Source organism: Halictus rubicundus, chromosome 9 (assembly GCF_050948215.1).
Source record: "Halictus rubicundus isolate RS-2024b chromosome 9, iyHalRubi1_principal, whole genome shotgun sequence".
In the NCBI taxonomy this organism is placed as follows: Eukaryota; Metazoa; Arthropoda; class Insecta; order Hymenoptera; family Halictidae; genus Halictus; species Halictus rubicundus.
In genome coordinates this window covers 11,351,504-11,379,451 of record NC_135157.1, presented here as the reverse complement: position 1 = coordinate 11,379,451, position 27,948 = coordinate 11,351,504, and the positions used below count along the sequence as shown (strand labels likewise).

The window sequence follows — 27,948 nt, the reverse complement described above, 5'->3', positions numbered from 1 at the left end:
TCTTCTGTAATGAGAGTCGGCGATTTTATGCAACACTCATAAATTTCTTATGCGTCTTCTCTTCGAATCGTCTGTGTCTCTAATCCACGTGTGTGTTTTGTCTTCGCGCGTCGTAATTGAAGATATCCCGTTTGATAACGATAAATCCGTTTCGTGATCGAGGCTGCCTTCCGTAGGACTTTCATATTACTCAATTTCGACTCCGGCAGTCGAGTCGGACAGATCGGTGGATTTTTTCATTCAGTAATTCATGTGCATTTATCCAACGGAGCCATGAAGACAGTTTACTTAGCCACTGTTACTAGTAAGTCGATTCGAGTGCATTGTCATCATATTGTTGTACATATTGTTTTTGTTATATTTGACGCGCTCGTTGTTGACTTGAACGTGTCACGAGATTTTTTGATCCAGGAAAACTAATCAATTACGATTTTGCAACGAGTTCGTGTCGCTTCGAACCTTTTTAGTTAGGTTCATTTATTTTGTGTTTTTTTATTTCGTTTTTTAACAAAGCGTGTTCTCGAACTTGAACCTAAAGTTGACTTTGTTACCTCTCGCTTTTTGCAAGAGAATCTACAATTTCTTAATTCTTGATTACTATGTTCTTTTTTCACAAGTTCCCCGATGCATCGTAATTAATTTTTTGCGATCATTTCAACGTCAAAGATTGAATCGAGACATTGTTGTCACGCGACTGAAACAAATTAGATTGTATTATCTTGTATCGATACTCGAGACAACGTCAATGATTTTGATTAATGTGACAATGACAATGCCGTTTCGGTATCTGTTTGATAACACAGAAACGAGCGCCACTGAAAAGGCCCAGCCATTGTCCTCCAACCACTTGAGGAATCTAGAAAACAATTTCTTTTTATTTCTTTTTACACATTTTTTCAGTCTGTACAATTGCGAAGGTCGAATTAGTCTCGCGTGTTTCTCGGCAAGATGGCGAATAAAAAAGCGAAGGAATTACAAGTACAAACTAATTGTGTCCCGCGTGTAGCATTACTAATTATTCCAGCAAGGATTAATAAAAGCTTTTCCACTGAAACGAAGACTCGTTCATTTCAGACAAATTCACCCTATTTTATTAAATATTTAAGACAGCCTTTGGTACTTTGGTTTCGTAGAATCCGCGAAGAAAATTCCTGTTTTATAATTTTATTACTCTTAATTACTGCTCGTGCACCCAACAAAAGAGCTCTTCAATTGAGGGACCGAATGAACGTTTTTCTTTTTACTTTCTCGAGACAAATTTTGACGAAATATTATAGTTCGTGTAACTTAATCGCTAGGTTGTTTGGGCATGCTGTCGTACGGCATATGCTTCGGCTGGTCATCGCCATCTCTGCCATTGCTTCTGGGGCTTGACAGTCCTGTACCTCTGACATCCTATCAGGCTACATGGGTCACGTCCTGCCAAACGTTGGGCGCAGTCGGTGGCGCGTTGCTGTGCACCTATGTCATCAACATAATCGGCAGGAAGTGGACTATGCTTCTCACAGCGGTGCCAGGGATCGTGTCGTGGCTGATGATCGCTTACGCTCGATCCGTCTGGGTAACTACAACGTCTTTTATCGTCATCTGCGTGTATATTTTCAATCTGATCAATCTGATCACGTGCAGTTCAATCTGACATACCTTTCACGATTCTTCGCGATAATACACTTTAATCCGCGATCGTGAAATGTTGTATCAACATAGCAATAATCACAGACGAGGTATCTCAGCATCGGTAAGTTTTAGGACAAATACACTTTAATACTTTTATACTCAGAATAGGCCAATCTATCGAAATCGAGCATAAAAATCTGGACATTCCATTTAAAACAACAAAGGTGACATCTTCTCCACGCCTCCACTTGCAAGAATACCATTTATACCATATTATGTAGTTTCTTAAATCCTACAACTTCTGCGAGTAACATTTTCCCGTGTTGTTTGAAACAACCAAGATATTCAAGTGAACAGAGCGCACATAGATTGTGGTGCCCCATAAGGGGTAGCTCGACACTGTGGCCTCTAACAAAAGGGAAATTACCCCTTGAAGGTGTCCGATTGTCTGCGCAGGAACTATATATAGCGAGACTGGCCTGCGGATTGAGCACAGGTTCCGGCTACACGTCCGTCATAATGTACACCGGCGAGATCTCGCCGGCTCGCATTAGGGGTATCCTAACGTCCGCGTTGACGCTGGCGGCGAAGTTCGGCATATTCTTCGAATGGTCGATAGGTCCGTTCCTCTCGGTGAGAGATCTCGCCCTCACGTCCATGTCCTTGCCGATCCTCTTCGCGCTGGCCGTGATTTGGGTGCCGGAGTCACCGTACCACTTGATGCGTCGCGGGAGGTACGACGAGGCGGTGCAGAACCTCGCGCGATTACGAGGAACCAAGGACGTCGTCGAGGAGGCCAAGCTGATAGAAAAGTCCGTGAAAGTGGACCTGGCGAGCGACACTGGCCTCAGGGAGCTGGTCACCGTCTCAGGAAACCGGAAGTGAGTTGAACGCACCGTTTCCGAACCGTCGGACGACAGTCCTCCACCGTTGTTACCTTATCACTGCGGATCTTCGTGCATTTATGGTATTTGCTGGCTTAATTCACCACCGACTGTTTACCGTGCTTACTGACGTTTACCACTAACATTTTCCATGTTGCGAAAGAATCTATGCGAATCTATGCGAGCTGTTCACTTTGCTCCAGACACTCTGCGCTTCCTGCTTCGTTTAAGCGGCGGGTGTGGTAACTATGATCATCGGAATGGCGCGGATCTCTTCATTCATAAAAGACTCGTCTGAAAAGATTTTTAAAAGATGACTGGGGCAGATACGTGTTGAAGTCAGAGCCGGGGAAGTGGCGACCCATGGGCCGCACATTGTTTCTTTCCCCCGTTTTCAGTGTCTACCTATGAAAGAAATAGCGTGCGGCCCGCGGTACCCGGTTCCCCGGCCCTGGAGCAAGGTAGCCAGATCAAGACTTGTTCCCCCACTCTGATTTCCCCCTCTATCGTGCGTACTCCGGTACAGGCAGAGAGAGGGGGTGATTTTTTCCTCTGAATTCGTGCTCCTCGTCTGACGACCCTGCTCTGGAGATAAAGTCTAGCTGGGAGTGGTGCTGAAGAGTGGGAGAACCGGCAAACCAATGGTGGGTTGTCGCGGAAGCGGGATTCTAGTTTAGGTGATACCATTTAGCCGAGACACCGTCTATGTCACTCGTTACTCTTCTATCACGACGTTCGCTGACCTTTCGCAGAGCCCTGATCGTCGTGGTGACCCTGGTGCTGATCCAGCAGTGGAGCGGCAGCATGGCGGTGCTGTCGTACGCCCAGCTGATTTTCGCCGCGACAGGCAACAGCTTCGAGGACAAGTACGTGGCCATGATAGTGGGCGTCGTGCAATTCTTTTGCGCGTTGATCAGCACCCTCATAGTCGACAGTCTGGACAGACGTGTCTGGCTGATGGCCTCGACCCTCGGCACCGGGCTGTCGACCGCGGTCGTCGGCACGTTCTTCTACCTTCAGAGTATCGGGATGGACGTAAGCAACATCGTTTGGACGCCGGCCATCGGCACGATGTTTTACATTTTCACGTACGCCGTGGGCCTGGCCGGGCTGCCCTTCACCATGATCAGCGAGGTGTTCCCGACGAACGTGAAGGCGCTCGGCAGCACAATCGCGGTGATGTGCTGCAACGCGTTTGCGTTCTCGGTGACATTCGCTTATCTGATCATCGACGTGCAGTTCGGCAAGCACACCGCCTTCTGGTTGTACGCGGCCGTCAGCTTCGTCGGGATGCTCTTCGTCTACTTCTACGTGCCCGAGACGCGCAGGAAAACGCTGCAGGAGGTGCAGAACCAGCTCCACGGACGGAAGATCTTCTAGGTGATTGTTAGCGCAGAAGTTACGGGCGATTTATACTAACCGTACCGGCACGGAACGGCTCCGTTCGGCACCGATCAGACAAACGTTCTTTAATGCATTCGAGGATAGATGTTTATACTATCCGCACACACACGGAACGGTTTGGTTGGGTGTAATAACACTTTAATAATATTTCTTTCGGTTAGCTTCCGATACGTGTGTGTGCTGATACAATGCAATTTATGTTCACATGCATTACAGAATGCTTGTCTGATCGGTGCTGAACGGAACCGTTCCGTGTCTGCGCGGACAGTACAGTCTTGAGTCGTCAGTCGGAGACATTGTTAATATATGGGTGACACTGTTCTTTAACCAAGCCTAACAAATTAATTTCCAGTTGTGCATCCACTGTGAATCCATAGGTGTTATTGCGCTCAATTAAACAGGCGAAGTATTGCCGAGTAGGCGTGGCGTCAAGTAGGCGTGGCTGCCACGCTCTCGGAGCCAGAACGATGACCCACGGAGCAGTCCGTGGTCCCGTGTGTTCAAAATTGTTCGACTCGCTCAGATCTGTAGAGGATGCTGTGGGATTCTATCGTTGAAATAAAGACAATGTATTTTTATTTTGAACAGAGTGCAAGCACTGATTTAGTAGTTCCTGCAAATGCGGTGCTGTTGCGAGTTTATTGGGCTGTAGCTTGTCGAATTCTGGAGTCACGAAGCTCGCCCTCGACCATAACTGCGTCGCGTGCCTCATCCTTGCCAGAAATCGGGATCTTAATTGGGGTATTCATAAGTTCGTTTATGGGGGATCAGATAGGCTGGAAATACGTGCTCCCCTGCTCGTTACTGCCATTCAGGACGAGCCGGATGATACTCTCCTCTCTTTTACAACGCGACGGTTCTGGCTCGCTGCATCCACTCGAACATATTATTAGAGAGTTTAATTTCGTGAGTGACCTCCTGGAATTCCTGAATAATCCAACGTTGATTAAAAGAACGTTTAAAACTACCTCGAATTGTTCCCTTTGAGTTTCGTTTTTAATTAGACGAAGAGAAGTACAAAGTGATTTTGTTTAATGTTTCCGTCTTTGTAAGCCGGGGCAGCTTAGAGCTTGGCAGCGTTGTTACGTCAACATCTTGCTAAGCTCCTTGTTAACGCGAACGGTATACACCAGTTTGTTAACTTTCAATTAAATTGCAGCTCGCAGGTCATTTTCAATTCCTCGCGCGACTCAAAGCGTGCGGTGTATATGTACAATTCCGGAGACTTAGGGAAACACTCGAGCGTAGCTGATCATAGTTAAACGGCGGGACTAAATGAATGATTTATTCTTTATATTCTTCGCGAAGCCTTAAAATAAATAAAAAATTGCAATATTGAGTTAATTTACCTTTCTTTGTTCAGTCTGATCATAGTTAAATGGTGGGACTAAATGAATTTTGATTTATTCTTTATATTCTCTCCGTGAAGCCTGAAAAATAAATAAAGAAACAAATTGAGCAACAAGTGGCTAGACAGCGGAACGCAGAGGAAAAAAATCGAAGTATTCAAAATGTATATACGAGAGAGTTAATTTGTGCTTTCTTTGTTTCGTTGATTTTTACTGTTTATTCAAGATTTAATGAAGTGGTTAAATATTATTGGCTTACCGAGATGGCTAGGTTTCTCGCTGTTGGAAAAATTATCGAATAAATGTACTTCGGTGATTTACATTTCGCGTGCAGCGCCCGATTAATAATAACATTGATTACGTTAACAACTTGAACGTATATCGACAGTGACGTCAGGGAATTAACGGTTCCGGTTGGATTGCGTTCATCATTGGCTGATCTATATAGCCTGTTAGTACTGACGTTGATCCCTGTATGTTCCATTACTACCAACAGTGATTATATTATGTATAATCCTGCCGGCGATCAAACGGATCCGCGAGATTGCGAAACGGTCGTTCTTGTGCATTTACAGCATATGAAAATACTTTGGAACATTGGTAATAATAAACAGATGGAAAGAACCAATTAAATTGTTATTTTACTCTTCAATGAAGCCGTCTACTCTTAGACTGATATGTATTAGTTTACAGTAATAACACTACTGCATTTATTTTTATATTGTGCTCGAATAAAGACGCTTATTAAAACATTTCTCTTGAAAACATTTTTACAGTTTCAGCGAAGGACAAATTTCGAACGAAATCATTTTGATCCGTCCGGTAATTCTAGCATGAAAGAAATTTTGAAGCGCAACATGTGCTCGCATCGGGAAGCTTATTAAAACAATCTCTCGTGAAAAAACATTTTTAAAATGCCAGTAAGAGAAAAAATTAACCCTTTGCACTCGGAGCTATTTTAATTCTAAAACTAAATTTTTGTTCCGTCTTAGAATATTTTCATTTTACTCATACGAAACTGATCCGATTTCCACATACAATATTTAAATGTTTGGTGATCTATTAAATACAAATTTTGTAATGTAACAAATATTTTGTAATATTTTTTGTAATTTCGTTGAAATAATGCCACAACAATTTCTAGTGGTGCTTCACAGTCACCATTCGAGTGCTAAGGGTTAAAACTCAGTCATTACGACCCTTTCGGTAAGCCTGGCGGTAAAGAAATTTTCATGCACTTGTGGGAAAATGAAAACGCCTGTTTACTCTGATGTTTTATGTCAAACGCGTGCCATGAGTCGGACGCACGCCGGTGCTTAATGCCAGCTAGCTGTCGACCGCATCTGTTAATATTTAACCATTGCGCTCGGCTTTAAAATGAATGGGCGACTCGTGTGTTTGACAAATGCCGTTCGAGGACCGTGTTTACCGGGACTCCGGCTGTAGGTATTCAGGTCTAGCACACCACCGCAATGCCAGTGATTTCAAAATGAGCCTGCGCGATAAAGAATTCATTGTTTACCTCCGCGTTTCACTCCTCTTCTATGCAATGATACGTTATACAGAACGCTTACTCCCCGAGCTTCACACGGAGAAAGCATTATCACCGGTTTCCATTCCACCTCGCTCATTTATTAATTAACTTTTTTGTCGCGCTTTTTGCGCCTGCTATCAGCTTTACTTTATTATCTGTTTTACGATCCTTTAAGTTCATTGCTTTTGACAGAAAAAATTATATCCTCGTTCTTACTGTTTTGAATACTTGAGAATTATCCATTAATTTTTAGTTCGTTCTTTGGTTTCTTCGAGCACAAATTTTGAACACACAAATATTAAATAACTGTATTATTATTTTTATCTATTATTTATTTTCAAACCACAATGAATATTAACATTAATATTAACATTTTTTCATTAAAACCAGTTAATATGTTATATATCTCTTTTTTAATATTCATTACGCTTTAAAAATAAGTACAGCTAATACAGGCGCAGTAATTGGGTCCCTTGCCCCATAGAAATCATATATTTTTAATATTTATGAGTTAATGCTAAATTTTTTATCACAGATTTTCAACTTTTATTTGCAGGAGAAATTACCTGCTCCTCGATCGCTCGATTATTTTATCTATTTATGGGTGGATCTATTCTCATTTGTGATCAATAGATCGCACGAAAAAGGCGCAGGAAGAAAACGCAATTCGGCCAACGAAGTTCTGCCGAAAGTCTATCGAATAAATTCAGCGTAACAGAATCAACGTTCATCGATGGGTAGCGGAGCGCCGTGACGGTTGCTGCCATTAATTAACACACGCTTACTTGCGTGTAAAGCGCTCCATGTACACGTTACACGCGCAGTAGCCCCGGGAATTACGTTAATGCTTCCATCAAGCTATTCTCGAAAGCGAACGCGTGGAAAATGACTATAGTCGCGACGCGACGCCGTAAATAAGTCGTTGGCAGTCCGGAAAGTTGTTATCGAAGCGTGAATTTATTCGCTTACCGTATTCTTGATCTTAAGAGAGTTCGACGAGGTATGTGTTCGCTTCTTAAGCAACTAGTACTAGTAAAAAATAGTAATTCATTTTTATCGCAAACGTAACTAATTATTAAGGTGAAGTTTTATTTTTTTATTAATTACCGAAATAAAACATTGTTTAATGTTAGCAACAAATATCTGCCAACGTTTCTGCCTTGAATCTATATAAAAATTGATCTGAGCCCACACAAATGGAATTTCATTTCATTCGTATGGAGTTAACACGTGGCAATGGGTTCCGTTAATTTCTCTTAACTTCACGGAATTTAAAAAATTCGCGGCACGCAAAAGTTAATAAATTAGTTCGCGTTTTGTCCACGTTTCCTTCGCGCATTGATTGCATCATCCTCAGAAGTTTCCGCGCCGATGACGCGATCGCGTTGTATTGATTCTAGCTCCGACGATTGAAAACTGCGTAATTATGCTGGGAAAAAGCCCGACGTCCTGTTGCAATAGACGACACGTAGCAGTTGCGAGCATGTCGAACACGAGGCTCTACGCAGTGGCTTCCATGGGTAAGCATAACGATTCGAACAAGAAAAAAAGCTGCCAAGGATCGTGGATCATTAACGAATGTTGCGCGAAGACAGTGAGCCTGAGCCAGCTGTCCGCGGGTATGTTTCTGGAATGGCCTAGCCAGATGATCCCGAAGTTGATGGCCGAGGATTCGAGCTTCAAGCTGGACGAGGACGAATACTCGTGGATTATGTCCTTGCTGACGCTGGGAATGGCTGTCGGATGTATCGCCGCCATCTACGTCGTTGATTTCGCCGGCAGAAAGATCTCCATGCTGGTCACCATCGGTCCGACCATCGTCGGCTGGTCCTTAACAACCTGGGATTCGACGATTGCGGTGAGCGCGCGAAAACAAATTCGAGAAACAATCCTGGAAATCATACGCGCGACTGCCAGCACGGTAATGCCTCGATACATGTCAACATCGGGGCCCAAAGTGTCCCTTGAGTCGTGCACAAACGCTATTCCTGGATCTGTTGTCGTCAGCGTCGATCATACGAAAGGGAGTAAACGAAACATCGCGGAAAAATCATAATCCACAGATAAAATATTCTTTTTTTTTTTAATTACTCTTTCATGAAACTTTTACATTCGTGACGTTTTTCCGATTGAAACGACTCCAAACACGGCACCATTTGGATCACATTTACTTGTTTAATTCGCATTCGATGGGAAACGCGCATCCAGTTCGGATAATCGAGGTTCTACTGTATCGTGGATTGTAAGAGTAAATATGTACCAAAAGCGTATCGTGTTTGGACTCGATTTAATCGGAAAAATGTGGCGAATATGTTGGTTATATTTTTGTTCAAGAAACCCTTGGACCACGGACATTGAAAACATTCGACTCCGTAACCAATCTAGCAGTTAACTCTAAAAAATCTACGTGAAACTACCGTTCACTTTAAAAGTGACGATGGACGTGGATATTATTCAGTTTCGCCGAGTCAAAGTGAAACATTATATTTCCGTTATCAATGCTCGACCTCCAGAGTAAATTTAGACTTGCAACGTCGCAGAATTATTTTTTCTACCAGTAATCTGTCGTTAACTGTGTAGTAAGGATCGCAGATGCAATGTATATAAGAAAATGTGTTGAGAGATGAAAATTGCTAAGTGTCGATGTATTTTGATCATGTTGCGCACTTCAATGGCAATCGACGATGAATGCAGGGAAATGTGCACGATCGAATGATACAAAGCGAATGAACGGTTTCCGCGTCGATCATCAGAAAACATAAGTATGTTTCCGGTGTCCGCGTTTAATCGATCCAATGACACCATTATCTGTCCTTTCTTTGACGGTCCCCTCGATTGCTATACAAAAGTTTTGACATCAGCGGCGCATCTAGACTTTATGGACAAAAACAATTTAAATTAAAAACTTACGGGAAAATAAATTGTACAGAAATTTTTGGTACCTCAGTTAATTTAGAATAATTGGGTAGGCCCCCAAACGGTATTAGCCCAGGGCCCAAAAATTAATGTTCCGCCGCGTCAAGTTCGTCAAATATTCCATGAATTTTCGCGAGCATTTCGTTCTGATGAAATATCGGACAAACGAGAACCTTGTTCGATACGCGAACAATGCAATGGACGGAGTTAGACAGGATTAAATTGCACTCACTGGAATTGCATCTGCGACCACACCTCCGACACATTTTTGTAATTAAAACAAACTTGCAGCACCTTTTGGAGAGCATGTGCTTCCCTGGAAGGTCGTTTCGACGTTGAAACATGTAATTTTTTTAGTGATTTCACCAGTTTTCAGAATTTATTCCGTTTTAAGAAATGGCAGTTTTTCCGCAACAACTTTGTCCGTTTGAGTCAAGTGTATTATCATGTCGCTAAAATTTATTCCATTTCGTTGAACGCAATTCTTCCTCTTTTGGGACTCGTCGATTTTCAATAACAAAGATGAACATATTTCGATAAGGAAAACTTGTCGATGTGCTTTCGTATTGAATCGTTGTTGAATTGTCAGAGGGTAGTTTCGCAGCAATGAAAACTTCAGAAGAATTTAAGGAGTTTCGAAACTCTCCGGACTGTGCGAGAGAAGCCAATTTCACGAACGCAGTAACATTCCCAGAAGCGTGTCGCTTATCGAACGTCTTTTCCAAAAGATCCCTACAAAGTTTCAACTTCGGGGGCGTCCTACGTTTCAACGGTAACAGTTACGCGTTTCCAACTTACATAGTAAAATTCTGTGGACTTTAAAGAACAAGATGACATAGTTCGACGTTCCATTACGAGCGGGGAGGCTTGGTTAAAAAATCCTCTAAACTGCGAAACAAAGTTAAAAATCCGAAAATAAATTTCTACTTCGGTTGCGATTCTGGTGGGAAATTTGTATCTTTCATAAAGATCCGCTGTCTAGCAATTGATTGCACTGATTAATTTTCAGGGTCTGTACGTGGCGCATTTCATAGGCGGCATAGGCAGCGGCCTAATGTTCACGGCGGGTTTGATGTACGTGACAGAGATCTCTCCGCCGGAAGTGCGCGGGGCTGTTGGAAGCTGCTACGTGGTAATGAACTACGTTGGAGCTATTCTAGGTTACATAATCGGCTCGTTCGCCAGCATCAGCGAGTACGCCTACGTGGCGATGTCGTTCGCGATGATACAGTTTCTTATGCTCATCTGGCTCCACGAGACCCCCTACTATCTCCTGCGTCAGAAGCGTCTCGGGGCTGCTTTGGACTCGTTGATGTTTTTGCGGGGTTCCGGTGGGGTCTCCGAGGAAATGGACTCCATCATGAGATCAGTCGAGGACGAGCCCAAGAACATCCGACTGTTCTCGGCCATCCCCGATCTGATGTCTAAACCAGGTAGCTGCACACATTCTCTTATCGACTCGTTGAAAGAAATCGAATTCGTTAGGGACCCTTCTACAGTTAGATTCACCATCGAAGGAAGACAGCTTGGAGCGATCATTTCTGATAGGAGCAATTCGTTCAAAATAGAAGTTCCATTAAACATTTTCTAGCAACTGCGACCATAACCTTTCAACTTTCCAGGCGGCCTAAGGACGATGCTGTTAGCCGTCTGCCTGATGATAGTGCGAGCCTTCTCCTGCTCCATCATCTTTCACGCCTACGCCGACAGGATCTTCGAGAACCAAGACTACGAGACCATCGTGTTAGCGACCGTGGAGCTGATAAGCTTCATCCTGTGCATCAGTCTGGTGGATCGCATCGGAAGGAGACCACTGATGATCATTTCGATCGTAGGTGTCGCCATCTGCAGCTTCGTGCTGGGCGTCTACTTCTGTTTGGACAAAGAAAACGTCAACGTCGAGAATCTGCACTGGTTGGCCTTGGTGTCTGTCTTGGGGCACGATGTCACAGCGTCCGTGGGTCTTCGCAGCTTGCCGTTCGTCATCACGAACGAGATCTTCTCGATGTACGCGAAGTCAGCCTACATCAGCTTCTGTTTCTTCCTGTACTTCCTCTGCTCGTTCGTTTTGATCAACGTGTGGAACATCGTCTCTTCCGAACCGAATTTGTACGTTGCTTTCTGGGTCATCTCGGCGGTGAATATTTTCGGCTTGCTCTTCTTGGTGTACTACCTGCCCGAGACTAAGTTTGCAGGAGAAGCTGGTTTGCCGGACAAGGATATGAGATATTAAATTAAACCGGAGCTCTTTTCAATTAAACAAAATTTTGCTATTCATGTTACTCTGGTAAGAGGTGGTCCAATTTCTGAAAAAATTACAAACCTGTGTGTGGTCACCCTTCCAGTGCTTCTCAATTTGAAAAAATATAGTCGACACCTGTTCTCGCAGTGATCTTGTATTTCTGAAGGATCTAGGAGGTTCAAGTAGCCGGAAATGGTCGAGGGCACGTTTAGAAAACCACATAAATTATTTATTGAAAATCTTTGAACAGCCTCTTAAAAGTCCTCTTCGGAATCTATACAAACAGGTACTGGTAACACGATCGAATTTACAATAGTATGTACACGGTCGAGGATGCGAACAGAGTCCGGTTTATTCAGAAGTGCGTTCAAACCGAACCAAAGAGTACCGATCTTCGAGAGAAAAAATCGCTTTCGCGAACCAAGAAACGCCACTGTCAGCTCGGAAATGGTTCGTTCGTCGGGAAATGTACAATAGAAAAATAGAATTAATTACACCCGTCGAATAAATTAGTCTGTTGGCTCTAGAAGAAAGTTCCCGCATACCTCGCGTCTCGTGGACGCTTGTCGTCGACGGAAACGAAAACGAAATGTCGGTGCAAGTCGTGTACTTTCGCGCAAGAACGGTGAGATCGTAGAACGTCATAAGGCAAGTGCAAACATTCATTTTGGCCAATGGCCACACGTCCACGGAAACAAGCTGTTTACCTTGAAATCTGGAGCGAATGAAAATGCTCCGCGGCCAGGGTCGCTCTAATATAGACAGATTGCTTCCGTGTCGGTTCACCTAAGTTCCTTCGACCCGATAGCGGTAAACAACAATCGTGCTGCCCGGTTCCCGAGCGACGCGACTCCGAAAATATGGCTCCCAACTTTGCCACGTGCATATTTATGTACCGTCGATGTAATACTGTCTCTTCAATATGGCGGACCGATAGCTTCCATTATGTCAGTCTGTACCGCACACTATCAGCAGAAGAACAAAGTAAAATTTCATATTCTGCGAGATTAGCCAGCGAATTAAAAATGATACGGGTCGTAACATATTCCTTTAAATTAAATAAATGTATTTTATACGTTTTTATAAATCCCCAGCGCCTGCAGGATATTAAAAGCTCGATAACAAACGAGCAAAAATTGTGAAGAGGTATCCGGAAATTAAAAACAGCACGAAATTGTATTTTATTAAACTTCGTGCTCGACAGATTCTAATAAACCCTCGGCAAATGCAGGATATTAAAAGATTAATAAAATACAAGTGAAAAATTGTAAATTTTAATGGTGAACGAAGAAAATAAATTCGGAATTTTTACCATTACGATCCATTTTCTTCCATCGGAAAGCGTCCATGAATTATCAACGACTGACCACATTTGTTTAAAGCGAATTTCATCGAGTTTTCCAAATGAAAGCGAACGGCGAGCGGTGTATTAGTTTCGAAAACTAATGAAACGCGTTTCGCGTCGCTCGTGGAACCAAGCCGGTTTCAATTAGGAATAAAAAGTCGCGCGCATTTTCGGAATAACGTGGAGCGGGCCGAGCGGATCGGTTTCCCGTGGTCGAAGCGTCCATCTTGGAAGGGTCGGTGCTCATTAGTCGCTGATGGAGTCATCGCCGATCCGTCAATATTGGATCGACCAACGAGCAAACGCTTTTATTCGCCAGATTCGATTTGTTCCTGTTCCGTGTGCGACGTCGGCCGTGTCCCGCGTTAATCGGGAAACTTCGTGTCTTTATTTGTCCTGCCGGCGCGGCGCATCGATCACGTGCAACTTTTCCGATTGTCCCCCTCAAACGCGACACAAACGCGCCACCACAAACGGGCATCTCGATGGCATTGGGTCGAGTTACAAGCTCACGCGAATTTCTTTTTTTTCAGACGGACGCGTCCTGTTAAAGTCTCTTGCAGTTTTTTCCCATTTTCGGGACACTTTTTTACGGCTCGTTAACTTGAAAGCGTTCGTTTCACAAAGATTGGGCGCGCCAGGTCATGTTTTGCTACGATTTTCTGCTAATGTAATGTTTTGTAATCGTAATTTATCTAACAGTAATTATTCGGTACGCAGGACAAGTAATGAAAATTCTGACGATACTGCAAGTACTAAAGTTGTTCTGTGAGTGTCCGCCATTTTGTAGCTCTTTTTAAAACTTCATTAACGCGAGAGCGTTTGTTCTGCTGGAATATTTAATAAAAGTCATTCATTTAATGGTAGTCACGCGATGCAAGAGGAAATTTAGAGGGCACAGTAAGCGAAAAATTGTTTCGTATCCATTCGACCATTTTTCGTGGACCGTTTTTGCGGTCTGTTAGCACAAAAAGTATCCTTTTCAAAGTTACAAGCGAAAACTTTTATAAAAAGAAGTCTGACAGTAGCGAAGGCAATGAATTGATAATAACTTCGGAAAGCCTTCTTGATAACAAACGGAATAATACCTTCAACAATTGTAACAAAGCGACCGTTGACGTCACTCAGAATGTTTTACACAAAAGTATGCAAAGTACTAGATAAAGTGCATCGACGCTATTACTTTTAAATTATGCCCGAGAACGTTTCTACATAAATAAACATGAAAACAATCTACCTCGTTTTCTTCGCATTATTTCTACACGGACAATAGAGGGTGTCCCAAAAATGTTGTACACTTCCTTGAAAAGGATGATAATAACTCTTTAACAAAGCCGCGGAGAACATTTTCGCGAAGGAAAAAATTACTTCAAAAGACCTCAGGAATCATTCCTTTCAAACACAAAATTTTTGGGACACCCTGTAGACGAAGACGGCAAAGTCAACAACAAATTAATTCGCAACAGAACTCGCGACCGCCGACCCGGAAACCCCTCAGAGATTATGGAAGACTCTCGTGGATCTGGATCCGTCGTTCTCCTTTTCCCTCGGCGACTGTCTTGGCAACTCCTCGAGCCTGATCCCTCGACCCAATCTTTCTCCTCGACGGTGTTCGAGGGTCGAATCTCGCCGTGAGATTCGATTAGCCTGTCGAACTTGACCGACCGTTCGATCGGCGGATTCAATTAGCCGGAAATCCGTGTGCCAACTGCCGATAGAATTGCCGGTTTCGATCGGCCGTGCGCATGCAACACCCTGCGAGGATTAATAATTCATTGATGCCGGTCGTGCAATCGGCTGTGGATCGATTAGGTTCCCTCTGGCTTCGGGATTGTCAGTAGGGATGACTTCACCGTCGACGTCAGCGTTGGGACCAGAGTCGCCAGATTGAGACTTGTCTCCCACTCTACCCTTCCCCCACTATGGCGCTATTCCCCCACTCCTCCGCCACGGCCCGATCACGTGATGCGTTTCGTCTCTGTCGTGTCGCAATGTCACGTGACCAGAGTCGCCGACCTGTCTCCCCACTCTACCTTCCCCCTTTACGGCGCCATTCCCCCACTCCTCCGCCACGGCCCGATCACGTGATGCGTTTCGTCTCTGTCGTGTCGCAATGTCACGTGACCAGAGTCGCCGACCTGTCTCCCCACTCTACCTTCCCCCTTTACGGCGCCATTCCCCCACCCTTTCGCCACGGCCCGATCACGTGATGCGTTTCGTCTCTGTCGTGTCGCAATGTCACGTGACCAGAATCGCCGACCTATCTCCCCACTCTACCTTCCCCCTCCACGGCGCCATTCCCCCACCCTTTCGCCACGGCCCGATCACGTGATGCGTTTCGTCTCTGTCGTGTCGCAATGTCACGTGACCAAAGTCGCCGACCTATCTCCCCACTCTACCTTCCCCCTCCACGGCGCCATTCCCCCACCCTTTCGCCACGGTCCGGTCACGTGACGCGTTTCGTCCCAGTCACGTGACCAATCCAGCACTGGCAGAGAGAGGGTAACTTTTTCCCCTCGATTCGAGTCAATTCCCCTGATCTGGCGACACTGGTTGGAACGCCGCGCCGATCATCCAAGGGTCTTGGATTCAGGTGTGGTGGATCAGAATGTTTTTCTGGGACTGGTCAATCGCCTGGTCCTGGATCCGCATCGGGGACGACGGGATCAGATTGATGGTCTCCGAGTCCTTCTTCGGGATCAGGATCGTCGCCGAGCTCTCTGAAACAGTTGCAAAGAACGATCCGTGCTTTGAACCATCTTCAATTCAGTTTCATGCACACCTGATTTCTCACCAATTTTTGTAAATTAGTTAATTGGTTGTCGGACGTGTTCCGACATTAGAGTGGAACAGGAAATTTACATTGTCGGAGGAGGTCCGACAGAGGATTGGGAAGGCTTAACACTGTAAGGTGAGCTGTGACGTAAAGTAGATCTTCAAGATCATAAATCTGGTTAGTGAATGTGCGAAGAGAGCTTCCAGGGAAAAGCATAATTAATTGTCGCTTTTAATTAACTGTGTCGGGCGACCCCGTTACTCCACTTTATCCTTTTATTAAGAGCATGTCCTGCATCGATAAATTTATTTCAGCAGATTTCCACGATCCAGCGACGAAAGGATGATGTAAGAACGCGCGAGCAGGCGGTACAGAAGGTCAGAAACGAAATGTAGGATCGTGTAGCAGGATTTCGAGAACAAATGACCGGTTTATGATTCGATTCGCGCGAGACGGAGACGAATTTCGAGAAACCTGCTTCCCGGGGATGATCAGGGTTTGCCTCCTTTGTTCGCTGGAAGACTACCGAGGGATAAGAGTAAAATCGAATCGACCCGGTGCTCGCCCCGCAGCTGGCCTGGCTGATACTCGCCTCCGGTTCGATCGATCCGAGGTCAGCGAACAGTACGAAATCAATCGGCGATGTAATTACCGGATCGGTTCCCGATGATGTAGTTTACTGGAAATTTCGCGGCGCACGCCATCCTGTTAGCCGAGTTCATTAACGTTGTACAACCGAGACCGGGATACTGCTGAAAACTTCGTACCGATACTAAATTACGGGCGACGTTCTGCCAACGCAGAACCCGATTTAACTTCGCGGAACGTCTCCGAGCACTGAGATCGGCACGAAGACGACCGCGAAGATAAAGTTGCTCGACTGCGAATAAAACTTGCAATTTTTTGTAACTAATCCCCGGGGATATCGAGCCGGAAACGTATCTCCTGCACTGGGAGCTCCGATACGCTCGCGGTTGCGAATGCGGTAGGAATTTAAGAATTCTTAATTTTTTCTAAATCCCCGGAAATATATTTTCCGCGTAGAGAGCTTCAATGCGCTCAAGATAGCAAACATAGTGAGCAGAACGAATTCGTTCGGAGAAACCAAAGAGAAAATGCGAAAACGAATTTCCGTCGATGACAGCGTTCATTATTTTCACTATCATTTACCTCTAAATTGGGATACCGTGCGCGGACATAAATCCTGCGGGGATACAGCGTGGGGTACGGTTAGAGGCCTAATTTGTTAGTCCTTACTCCTTAATCAGTCCCTAATTGATCCTCGGCAGAGAACTCGAGTCCTAAGGAGTTAATTTCCCGCTATATCTTACACGCTAACTGTTATGTGTGTTTGTCGTGGGTCAACTTGTACGAAATATTATCTAATATATAATTATATTATATTAACCCCTTGTGTCTATTTTATGGTTATTGGGATTCGAATTTTTAGAAGAAAAAGAAAATTTCTGTCTACTGGATGCCTATGTATTTTTGAATGAATGTATACCGGGTGTTACAAATAAATTGAAAAAGAAGGAATAACATTTTTGCGTTCTCCAGAAAATCAAGTTTGACAATGCAGCGAATGCGCGTGCTATTGGATAGCAATCGGCTGGCGCGTCTGATCATGACCAACCAATTCTACTTGCTGCGTATTTGCACATTGTCGCTGTTATCAAAATCCGTCAGCGTACCTGTGCTATTTTTTAATTTTTGAGAACGAGGTGAAAAGAACTATGCAATGGTGTCTACCGTTTTAAAAGATAAGAATAAATGAAAAATAAAAAAAAGTGTGCCAACAACACGCGGTATTCCCAGGCGGTCACCCATCCAAGTACTAACCACGCTCAACACTGCTTAACTTCGATGATCGGACGAGAATCGGTTTTTTCAGTCTGATATGGTCGTTGACATTTGTACATGTTTAAAACTGAATAATACTCTACTTAAGATTCCGTTTAGCTTCGATAAGGTAGAGTGACCACGTTACCGACAAAAATAAGTGAAAAACGGTTTTGCGTGCCTCAACTTTTCGTCCTTACATGAGAATATTTTGTCGCTGGGAAAGGGCTCATTCGAAAGAGGAAGGTTCAATCTAGCGCGCGCCGGTCAGGAGCTGCCGAGATTATGCAGATATTTGGTAATATAAGCGATAGAAGTAGGCCAAAAATTAACGATATGCATGCCGTGGAGTGCAAGCATTTTTATCACATTGGATGAGTTTTCTGGATGAAATCGAGAGCAGCGCGCGCTAGAAAATATCTCCAGCTGCAAATTGAGCTATATTTTGTCTTGATTCTCTGCGAAATAAAGCCAAAAACTTGAAGCACGGTTCTGGCGTCAGAATTCATAATATCGATAATACAGAGCAAAAAATCTGACAAGTTTAGTTACAGACTTAAGACTCGTCGGATCAAGACCAAGACGGATCTTAAGTCTGTGTCTGAAGGCTGTGAACGGAAATTATACAGCAGTTACCGACCTGCTGACACTGAAAAAAGTCACGCGACTATCCCGTGCCCTTAACGGGAGTCAGTGTGCACAGATTCTGACGCTGAAGAATCGATTTTGTCTCAACGACGCACGAGAGCTATACTTTTCCGTTGGACCTCACCTGATTTTACTTTCTGCTCCTCCAAAGCCGTGTCTGGGAATTGTACGTGCTTCCTAGCTGGCCTCCCCGATACTGGACTTTTCTCCAGAGCGTTCTGAGCCGCCGTGGGACTCTGTGTCGGTGTTGCGGTCGTTTTGGTTTCGTTGTTCGTTGCCGTTCGTCGGGAGCTCAAGCAAGACGTGGCAGTGGTTGTTAGCGGCTGTGTCGCGTACCTCACTGCTGGAACCTTCAAAGGACACTTCATAAGACCCATTTGATAATTAACGCGCTCACTGCCGCTAATTTCTTTCTTCTGCCGACACATTAACACACTGTACATCCCATCAGCCCGTTCTCCGCGTAAAAGCTTCATTGGCGTCGCGTGGTCGACGGCATTCAACTACGAGAGCATGATTAATCGTCCCTGGCAACTTTATGCAAATGCGGATAAAAATTTCTGCAATTTCTGCAAATTTCTTTTTTCGATTTACGGCAATCAAAACGAATATCACTTTTACTTAACTTGCGTTTGTCACAATAATTAGAACTCTCTCGAATTCGTTTAGAAACGACAATTTTTATTTATTCTATTCCCACGTTTATTCCAATGTTTAAACATTGCTCATGGAAGAATAGAATTATTTTATTCAGTCCTAAAGGGTTAGTAGTCAGCGAAGAAATTGTTCCCGTGTTTGGCTTTCCACGAAAAGATTTACGAGAATGAAAGTTTGCATAAAGATCCGCGATCAATTAATTAAGTCACGTAGTCAACTTGGAATCTATCATTTTGTCGGTTCGCGGAATGTTAAAGTGCATCAACCGAGTATACCACATAAAGGAAGATTGTTCGCGATCGCTGTTAAAAATCTTATTATTTTTTTGCGAGCTTAGAATGTACCTATTAGGGCAGCGAACGTGTTATGGTCGCTGGTCGGGAAATCAACGTGTTAAACGTAGAGGAAAATTGAATCTCGGATGAAGAAATAGCTCCTGAGCGACCTTCCCGTGCCTCATTTAGCTCGAAGATTTCGAACCGATTCATTTCCTCGAGGGTATTAAGTCGCATAAACAGATTGAGGATGTTAACGCAATTAAGAAGCCTTTCGATCACTTCGACATGCCGCGCCGCGGGGAAGAAACTGATTTTCCCCTATTAAGGGCTTCATCGAGTTCCAATTAAAGTAACAGCCTCGTTACGCATCGCGAACAATTTCTATCGACATCTGGCTTTAAACGTGGGAGCTTTCAACGCGGCGAATATTCTTGTAATTTTCACACCACTTGCCAGCGAGAGTAAAAAGAAGAGGGGGTTAAGAACAAGGCGAAGGGAAGCGTCTTATTATAGTCCGATCAATTAAATTATTTCTAAACAATCGATCGATCGATACCTATTTTCGCTCGCGTTCCTTCGGGGCACGTTATCGTTCTGATCAGAAGAACTACAAAGTCTGACAATAGGTATTCATGGTTTTGTGACCGCTATGATGTATCAATATAGCGTAAGGAAAACGCGCATAAGAGTGCATTGCATAAGAAATTCGAACTGCAGTTTTAATAACCACGAATCCTTTGCTGCTGCAACCATGCACTTTTTCTGTTTCATTTTAAACTGGGGCTGGTTCGTACAATTTAATTCGTACACTAAAGAGAGGTACTTTGAAACTGACGAAGCTAATTTCGTCGAAGATATAGATAATTAAGTTCTCTTTCTGCGAACTTATTGTCCACTGGTAAAAGGATCATTGACAGACAGCAGGTCCTTCGTGAATTTTAAGCGCGGCTCGACAAATCGACAGGATCGCGTTTCCCCGGTCTCGTGTCGGGTTAAATCAGGTCTGTCAGCGATCGTGTCTGTCGAGCCGGGTGACGTCTATTCGAGGGACCTTCGGCAGAAAGGACGTCGCGACGTCCGCCGACGCTTCAAGGAAGCCAATAGCGCGTGTTCGATATTCATGCATTGGCATGCAGGTTCAACGTCACAGCCTACACAATTTGCATTAATCAACGTATAGAGGCGGGATCGAATTTCCTCTTTGCCAGCCGAGACCATTGCCACGCGCCCACTAGACATTCTAGACATCCAGATGATCAAAATCCGACTCTAACCAACAGGAAATCGAACAGTGACGTCGCTCCATTTTTGCGTATGCCGAGAAAGCGACTCTTAGAGAAACATTTGTCAACAAACTCGAACGCGTTGAAGGGCTGATAATAAGTGTCCAAAAAATTGAGGTTAAACTTCATCTTCTGGGACCAAAAAGTTCTATCTTTGCTCTGATATAATCCTGTAGATTTTGACGAGAAAATGCCAAAAATCGAAGTATCAATGCGAGGAATTCGCCGGTTCAAAAGTTGTGTTAAAGATGAGCGATTTTTAAAGTAGAACGGAGACACGCAGATTCAAATAGCTTTCGCTTCGAACGTCTGTTAGACTAGCTTGTTTGGCAATAAAATAGTTCAGTAATTTCTTTTTTACCAACAACAAATTGCGTTAACCAACGTGATCACAGATATACAGCCTTAAAAAGAACATTATGGGTTATCATCGTGGAAAGTACGCGATCGTAAAAAGAGTCTAAAAGAACAAATTTCACCAACGCTGCAAGTGCTTCTAAAATTTAGCATAGTTGCGTTCCAAATCGCCAAACATCGAAGATATGCGAACGATCCCTTCCAGACCCCGCTATATGCGACGAGGCACCGTATCGTCTAATATCGCGATGATAAAATCGCACGCGGTACCACAATTCACAACAAAATGGCGGGACCGTAAATTTCGAAGATAAGGATTCGGGAGCGTCCGTATTACAATATCAAACGCCAGCAAGCCCGATTACAGCGTCTCGCTTGCCATTAGTCATCGACGAATTACCGATATCTCCAGATCGGGACGTCCCTTCGGAAAAATGGTTGCCGTCAGAGTGTCAAGTAATAGTCATTCAGCTAACAAGACGGATTAAGATCGATCGTCGAAACGCATTAGAGAGGGAAGCGTATTAATGGGACAATCGAGGATCGATTAGAAGACGATCGAGAAAGAACATCAATCGAGATCGCGAACGAGTTGCAATCGACTGCCGGAAGACCCCATTTCGATAACGATCTGCGATCGACGTGTGCCACAGAGATCTATTCCCGGCCTGGAACTACGGTCGGTCTAGCCGAATGATGGGATTTCTTTTGACGCGACGCGAAAGGACGCAATCGGGTTTCGATCGGGGACGTGTTTGAACGTCGCCGGTGTCCGAAGCTCCTTTTCTAGAGTAACGGAAGACACGCGACGGCTCGCCCCTAGAATACACTTGTCACCGTTGCCCAATAATAGCAATTCCTCGGCTGAAAATGTCGACCCCTGTCAAGCGGTCCTTCGACGAATTCTTCGCGTCCCCTTATTGTTGCATGCAGATCCTCGGGACGCCTGATATAGCACTTTCTACGATCCCGGTTGGGGGTGTCCTCTCGGAAATCAAATGTTTTAGCAAGCATCCAATAAAATTCCCGCGTGCTTCTCTCTTACAGACCCGGCAAAATTATACTTTCTGTTGCATAGTATTTTATTTGAAATCATCGAAACACACTGAGAGCTTTATTGGTGCTCCGGTTTCCTAATTTTGTAAACTTTCCCACGCATTTTTCTGCAACATTTCATTCAAAGCGACGAGGTGAACGGTCTTAAACAAACCGTTCACTCTGAAAAGATGTTTCCGGTACGATTGGAATATAAAATACTCTCTTTCCGAAACACGTTCTCCTATCATTCAGAACGTCAATGAACAAATCCCGCGTTAACCCATTTGCATCATTCGCGTATATATACGCTCAATTTTCCTGATCACTATCACCGGAGCCGTACGCATACGCTCAACTTTGTTGCTCACTATCATTATTCGTTAGCTAAAAAATAGAAATGAAGGGTGTTGTTGGAGATGAAAGTGGTACTTCTGATTTTTTAAAATGAAGTTCTCTACTTGTAGTCATTTTTGTACTTAAATATAATAATAAAAAAAAAGTTTGGTGACAAAGGCCTTCCTTTTATATTTTCCTATGATGCTAATGGGTTAACAATCACAATGAAGAACACAAGTTTCTGTTTCTTTTCGAAAGATTTGGGATTACGCTAACCCAGTGTGCGCAGTAGATTTCCGCGACGAGAGAAGAAAATGGAACAGTGTGAACAATACAATTAGTACACTTAACTTTTCGTCCCTTATCCCGTTCCTGTTTCCGCTGAGACAGTCTCAGAATACTGACCCTGTATTCGTAGTCGTCCGCGGCGGTCCCTCGACCGGCCATATATTCTTGATACTGGGAGATGACGCACAACAGCAAATATGTCTGAAGTAAAGGACAGACGGAACATAACCCGTAATTCGCCGAGCAGGTCTGATAGTCGTCTGATAACGTGACAGATTCGTCTCTGCCACGCGCTGGGACAGAATGCGATCCGAAACGCGACTGTTAATTGCGGACTACTTTCCGTGATCGTTTATCATTTCGCTATTGCAGTCGTAGGTCCGTGTAATAATAATGATCGAGGATTACTGCATTTTAATGGGAATCGCGATTGCGTAATCGGATCACATTTTGCCCGACGGCGTTTTCCGTTTATTATAATTTCTGTCGTTGGCAATGCGAATTTAATCGTAATATGTAATAGTAATAAAAGTAATATGATTAACATTGACGCTCGAGTGAATTTTGTATGGAAATATAAATTGTGGGGAATGATTTACGGGAACAGAGTTCACCAGAAATTTCATTCCTTCGTTATGTTGAAAACTTCACTTTGGCGACCCAGAAATTTGTAACTTTTTACTATATAATCCCTTCCTATAATCCCTTCCCTTAATTTAATTCCTCGTTTGAACGCGAGGAATTTATTGGTTAAAAAGTTACGGGTGTTTAAAATTGAGCGATTTTAACGCGTTAAGCGCGGAGCTTGTATCTATGGATGTTTTTTCTTGTCTCCTCAAGATGTACCGGATTACATAGTAAAAAGTTAAAAACTTCTGGGTTGCCGTTAAGTCAATTTTCTTATGTGTAGAATCATTTATATAGATTTATAAAATCTACAGTCTACCGTCTCCGAAAAATTTTCTTTCGTTGGATATACTAATTTGAAGGTTTCCAAAATTAATTCCAATGGCCAGTGTGATTCATTAAAATCTACTCACGTTCAAGCAGAAATGGAAGAAGTTCAGCGTGTACAGCATCACTTTCGCCGGGTCGAAGGTAGACTGAAACAGAACGTAAAATTAGATCAGTCGATCGAGCCTTGCTCGAACGCACACAAATTTCCTCGGCGAATCCCGACGCTGTGTATTTTTTCTGTTATTTTTCCAGTTTGTATGACGTTTTTCTACCATTTGTCATCTGTTTGGTTTCCGCGGGAAAGGTTGTCTCGCTCTCCGCAATAATGAACAGCGTCGATCGATCCGCCGAGAAACAAAAAGCGATTCGGGAAAGTAATTTCCCGTTTCTTTTCTGGATTCGCGGGAATGGTCACTCGATACTCTCGCAAAAACTTCGTCCCCGCTCTTTTCTACGTTTCGAGGGGAAAAAAAGCTCTGCAAGAACGTTAATGAAGATTACGCGTACGGTCGGATACGCTATTATGCCGCGGCAGAGACGAACTTGTACACCTGTACCCTGATACATACAGGGCTCGATTAGTATGCGACACGGCCGATGAACATTTCCGTATGTCCTGCAGCGTCGTTTAAGTGTCCATGGTTCTTATCCTCTCGGTCTGTCCGCCGGAAATAACCTAACGAGTTTAACGAGCCTCTGCCTTTCTATACGGACGGCTGACTACAACTGGCTCATTCCACTTCGCGAGCCAGGATTATTCGTATCGTCGTTAGTACACTAGCAGCATGCTGTTTGTCCAAATTTATTATGCATTGTTGGAACCCGGGATACGTAAAAATTTATCTTTCTTAGCAGGGGAGTGTAAATGAAAAATTAAGTAAGCCTGAGGTAAATATCATCGGCGCTTGACGGACATTTTTGATTAACTAAATATGTAGCTTCATTTATTTCCACTTTTGCGAATATCTAAGCATTCGTCGAACCTAAATTCAATCATGGCAAAGAGAAACCAATGCATATAAAATGATGTTAAAAAAGAATGTGCACGAGCGAACGACTAAGGATCAGAGGAAAATGTTCCTTTGCCTGCACTCGAGTATTATTGATATTCCCACGGAAGTTTTTATTAAAGCGTTTCCGGTCTTTTTAATCTAAAGCATTCTTCAGCGTGGTAAAGGTATCGCATGGTTTCCTTCGTGACAATAACAGCACCATTGTCTGTGCAAGTTGACACAAAGCCTGGAGAAATATTCACTGAGCACGATGCACGGTTGTTAAAGGGAATGTTTAGTTCTTGGTAGACTGCGCGGATCTTTATGCAAAATAAAAATTGTCTGCATCGATTACAAGAAATAGAAACCAAGTAGAATGTTATTTCATCACTTGCTAATTTCATTAGATGAGAAATGGTATATTGAAATTTTTCTAATTTTCCTACAATTTCAAATTTTATCTACTAAATTTTGTTATAAATGCATCAAGATCCGCAGTCTAGTTATTAGGTTTGTGCAAAAGTAATTGCGGGTTTGAAGGGTCAGCTTTGAAACAATATCTGTACCGAAATGTTGGGAGCAAAATTGCAAAAAAATTCGGTTTAAAAAAAATGAGTGTACCGTTGTTCTGTCATGTTCCTGCGAGCAGGAAAATCTGATTCCACTTTGTCAAACATTTTACGTCATAGTCAGGAGACTGAGAAATCGCCATGAACACGTAAAACCAGCGATCTGTTGATTATAGTGAATAACGGACGAACCACCAACGAGCATCGCGATGACATGATCTGCCCACGTTATTACTTATTTCATTAGTCCGGTGAATACGCGATCGAGATTCCCGCAGCCACCTGTGAGCATCGGAGATCAATCCTCCGGGCGAATTGCGTTATGTCACTTCCCCTATGCGAGAACACGTGACCGAGTCATCGATCTACCTCGAGACGATTGCGTGTATCCCGTCGATCTCGTTTAGGCGAACACCGTGGAGTTTCAGGAAGTGTGTCGACGTTTACAAAATTAAAAATGTTAAGGTTAATACATGAAACCGGAAATTGGTGTCAGAATACATGTATTGTCTATCCAGTGATATGATAAATTATTGCTTCGGAAGTAATTTAAACTGCCACGGATAAATAGTACTGTTAGCGGCAGTAGTGTGAGTCGGTATTTGGTCAGACATCGTCCCTGTGAATCGAACTACTCTTACAGAATTATATTGGTCTGGCTGAAAATTCTTTCACATCGTTGAATTAAATCATAAAGTATAAACATTGTTCTTTTTATTCGAGAATCTGTTTCTATATTTCAAAGTGTTTGTCTGCGGGCCTTTATGCAAAATGGAAAAGGTTTTCTTTAATTGCAAGACACAGGAGAAATATAGAAATAGAAATAGAAATTTCTTTTTTCCTTTATCTTGTTAAGCCGAAACTGATAGACTGATGTCCTTAAATCTGTTTCACATGTCCATTGCTTTAAACTGTATGTATCAATTTTTATCGTAAACGCATAAAATCCGCAGTCCATTGATAAGAAATACGAGAACATCAACGTAACACTTCAGGGAAGTATTATATATGGGCATGTGTTAGAAGAACATTTCCAGCTCGATGAATAATAGAAAATCTTCAAGAGCCGCGCCAAGCAGAATAAGATAGCGGATCTTTTTCGAATAAACTCGTACAAGCCAAGATTCTTGAGCGGGAGAGCACGAGATGCTGGTAAACTTGGATATTCAGGGGGGTATTTATGATTGAAGAAACTTGGAGAGTTTTCGGTGGGAAATGTTAGATAGACTGTTTAATAATAAATGAACATTTTGTAAGGGACTGCTCGAGGCACGCCTACGCGCTGTACCTTTGAGAGGGTATTCTCAACGCACTTGTTATAAGCTACTTTATCCCATCCTTCGAGGGGCAACAACCTCGATTCTAGTTTTTACCATAAACTTCATATTCCCTTGTGAAGTGTTATCACTTATTCATACACCCGCACTAGGGTACTCTTAAATATAGTTAACGCATAAATTGAAAATATAAAAATTTAAATACATCAAGTATTAGGTTGTTGCCTATGTGATATTAGATGTTCCAACCAGAAAATAAATTTCTATTTCACTCCAGTTGCAATTCAGGTAAAAAATTGTTTTCTAATCACTACATTTACATTCTAAAAATCGGACATTTCATACGCAGTTTAACACAGAAATTTCTCGGTGAAGGAACAAAAAGTTTCGAATGTTTTCAAAGGCTGAGAACATGCTCAGTGCTTCGACTACGAACTATTACGGCTGTTATTGCGTGTTTAACACCGTGCAGCTATTTTTCGGTAAAAATCGGCAGTAAACAACCGAAGCTTCAAAGCGAGGACGTGTACAGGAGAAATACCGAACCGTGGCTCTCGATCTCGAAAAATCGAATGCACGCGTCAACGGAAACGAAAAGCAGGCTCTACGTAAACCGTTTTCCATGCAAGGTTGAGTGACGTCGTTCTCGAAAGACGTCAAAATCACGGGTGAACGAGCACTCGACACGCGCGCTGCTTTCGAATAAAGCGCGCGAACGATTGTTCGACCCATTTGAGGGTGAAACCAGCGCGCGGGAATGGCAATCATCTCAAACCTCGAGGAGTTTCGGTTCGAATAGCGATCGGATAATCGAAAGAAAAAGAAATTGCTCGAGAAATGTTTTTGGAGCTCGTTACGTTCAATTTCGATTCTTCGGGAATTAAAAAACGAGCCCATACTGAACTGAAATTCCTTGGTTACCTACTAGAAGAAATCGTATATTAATACGATTTTCGAAGTTTCGAGCGAACAAAACAGTCGAAACTGTTTCCCCGTGAGCGGAAAACTCAAAAGTCGGCAACTGAACTGGTGGAAGTTTCGCGGAAAAGCAGCTCTAACGTTCTAACGGTAACTTCATCGACGGGTAGGAAAATCGAACTCGCCTGCCGGGAAATGATCTGTTAATCAGGTTATCCTGCCCAGAGTTTTGTTTTTCCTGCTGAGAAATCAACGATCGACCGGAAACAAACCGTGGAAGTTTATTAGTCTTGCGAGTTTTAAGATGGAAGCTGCCTTCGGCGAAAGCCGCTCGCCAGACTGCTGACGCTCCTCGTATCAAATATTTTTTAACAAGACCGTTAAAAAAAAATGGTTAAAGTGAACCGTTAAATCTAATAAAACATAATATGAAAATATTTT

General features: G+C 43.4%; 2 protein-coding genes, 1 long non-coding RNA gene and 1 other non-coding gene across 5 annotated transcripts in view; 2 read left to right on the top strand and 2 right to left on the bottom strand.

Annotated features, from left to right (window-relative positions):
* Positions 1-258: 258 nt before the first annotated feature.
* On the top strand, positions 259-14,527 carry LOC143356989 (uncharacterized). Its single transcript, XM_076793103.1, has 10 exons — positions 259-304; positions 1,299-1,561; positions 2,074-2,498; positions 3,254-3,878; positions 7,422-7,525; positions 7,718-7,788; positions 8,189-8,308; positions 8,384-8,646; positions 10,714-11,137; positions 11,327-14,527. The coding sequence occupies exons 1-10, from the start codon at positions 274-276 to the stop codon at positions 11,935-11,937; spliced, it is 2,937 nt and encodes a 978-aa protein (XP_076649218.1). The 5' UTR covers positions 259-273; the 3' UTR covers positions 11,938-14,527.
* On the top strand, positions 10,037-10,642 carry LOC143357501 (uncharacterized). Its single transcript, XR_013082822.1, has 2 exons — positions 10,037-10,476; positions 10,529-10,642. It is a non-coding gene; the product is annotated as an uncharacterized LOC143357501 (long non-coding RNA).
* Positions 14,528-15,597: 1,070 nt separating the features above from the next.
* The window catches only part of LOC143357109 (uncharacterized), a 40,327-nt gene continuing 27,976 nt past the window's right edge, over positions 15,598-27,948 (bottom strand). The window contains exons 5-8 of one of the 2 annotated variants that reach the window (XM_076793352.1): positions 23,835-23,897; positions 22,858-22,995; positions 18,682-18,907; positions 15,598-16,011 (exon numbers count right to left, since the gene is read on the bottom strand). In XM_076793352.1, the coding sequence (XP_076649467.1) occupies positions 15,881-16,011; positions 18,682-18,907; positions 22,858-22,995; positions 23,835-23,897 (558 nt within the window). In that variant the 3' untranslated portion in view covers positions 15,598-15,880. The remainder of the gene's footprint in view (positions 16,012-18,681; positions 18,908-22,857; positions 22,996-23,834; positions 23,898-27,948) is intronic. The other variant, XM_076793353.1, reaches the window with a different exon arrangement.
* On the bottom strand, positions 17,861-17,979 carry LOC143357598 (5S ribosomal RNA). Its single transcript, XR_013082863.1, has one exon. It is a non-coding gene; the product is annotated as a 5S ribosomal RNA (ribosomal RNA).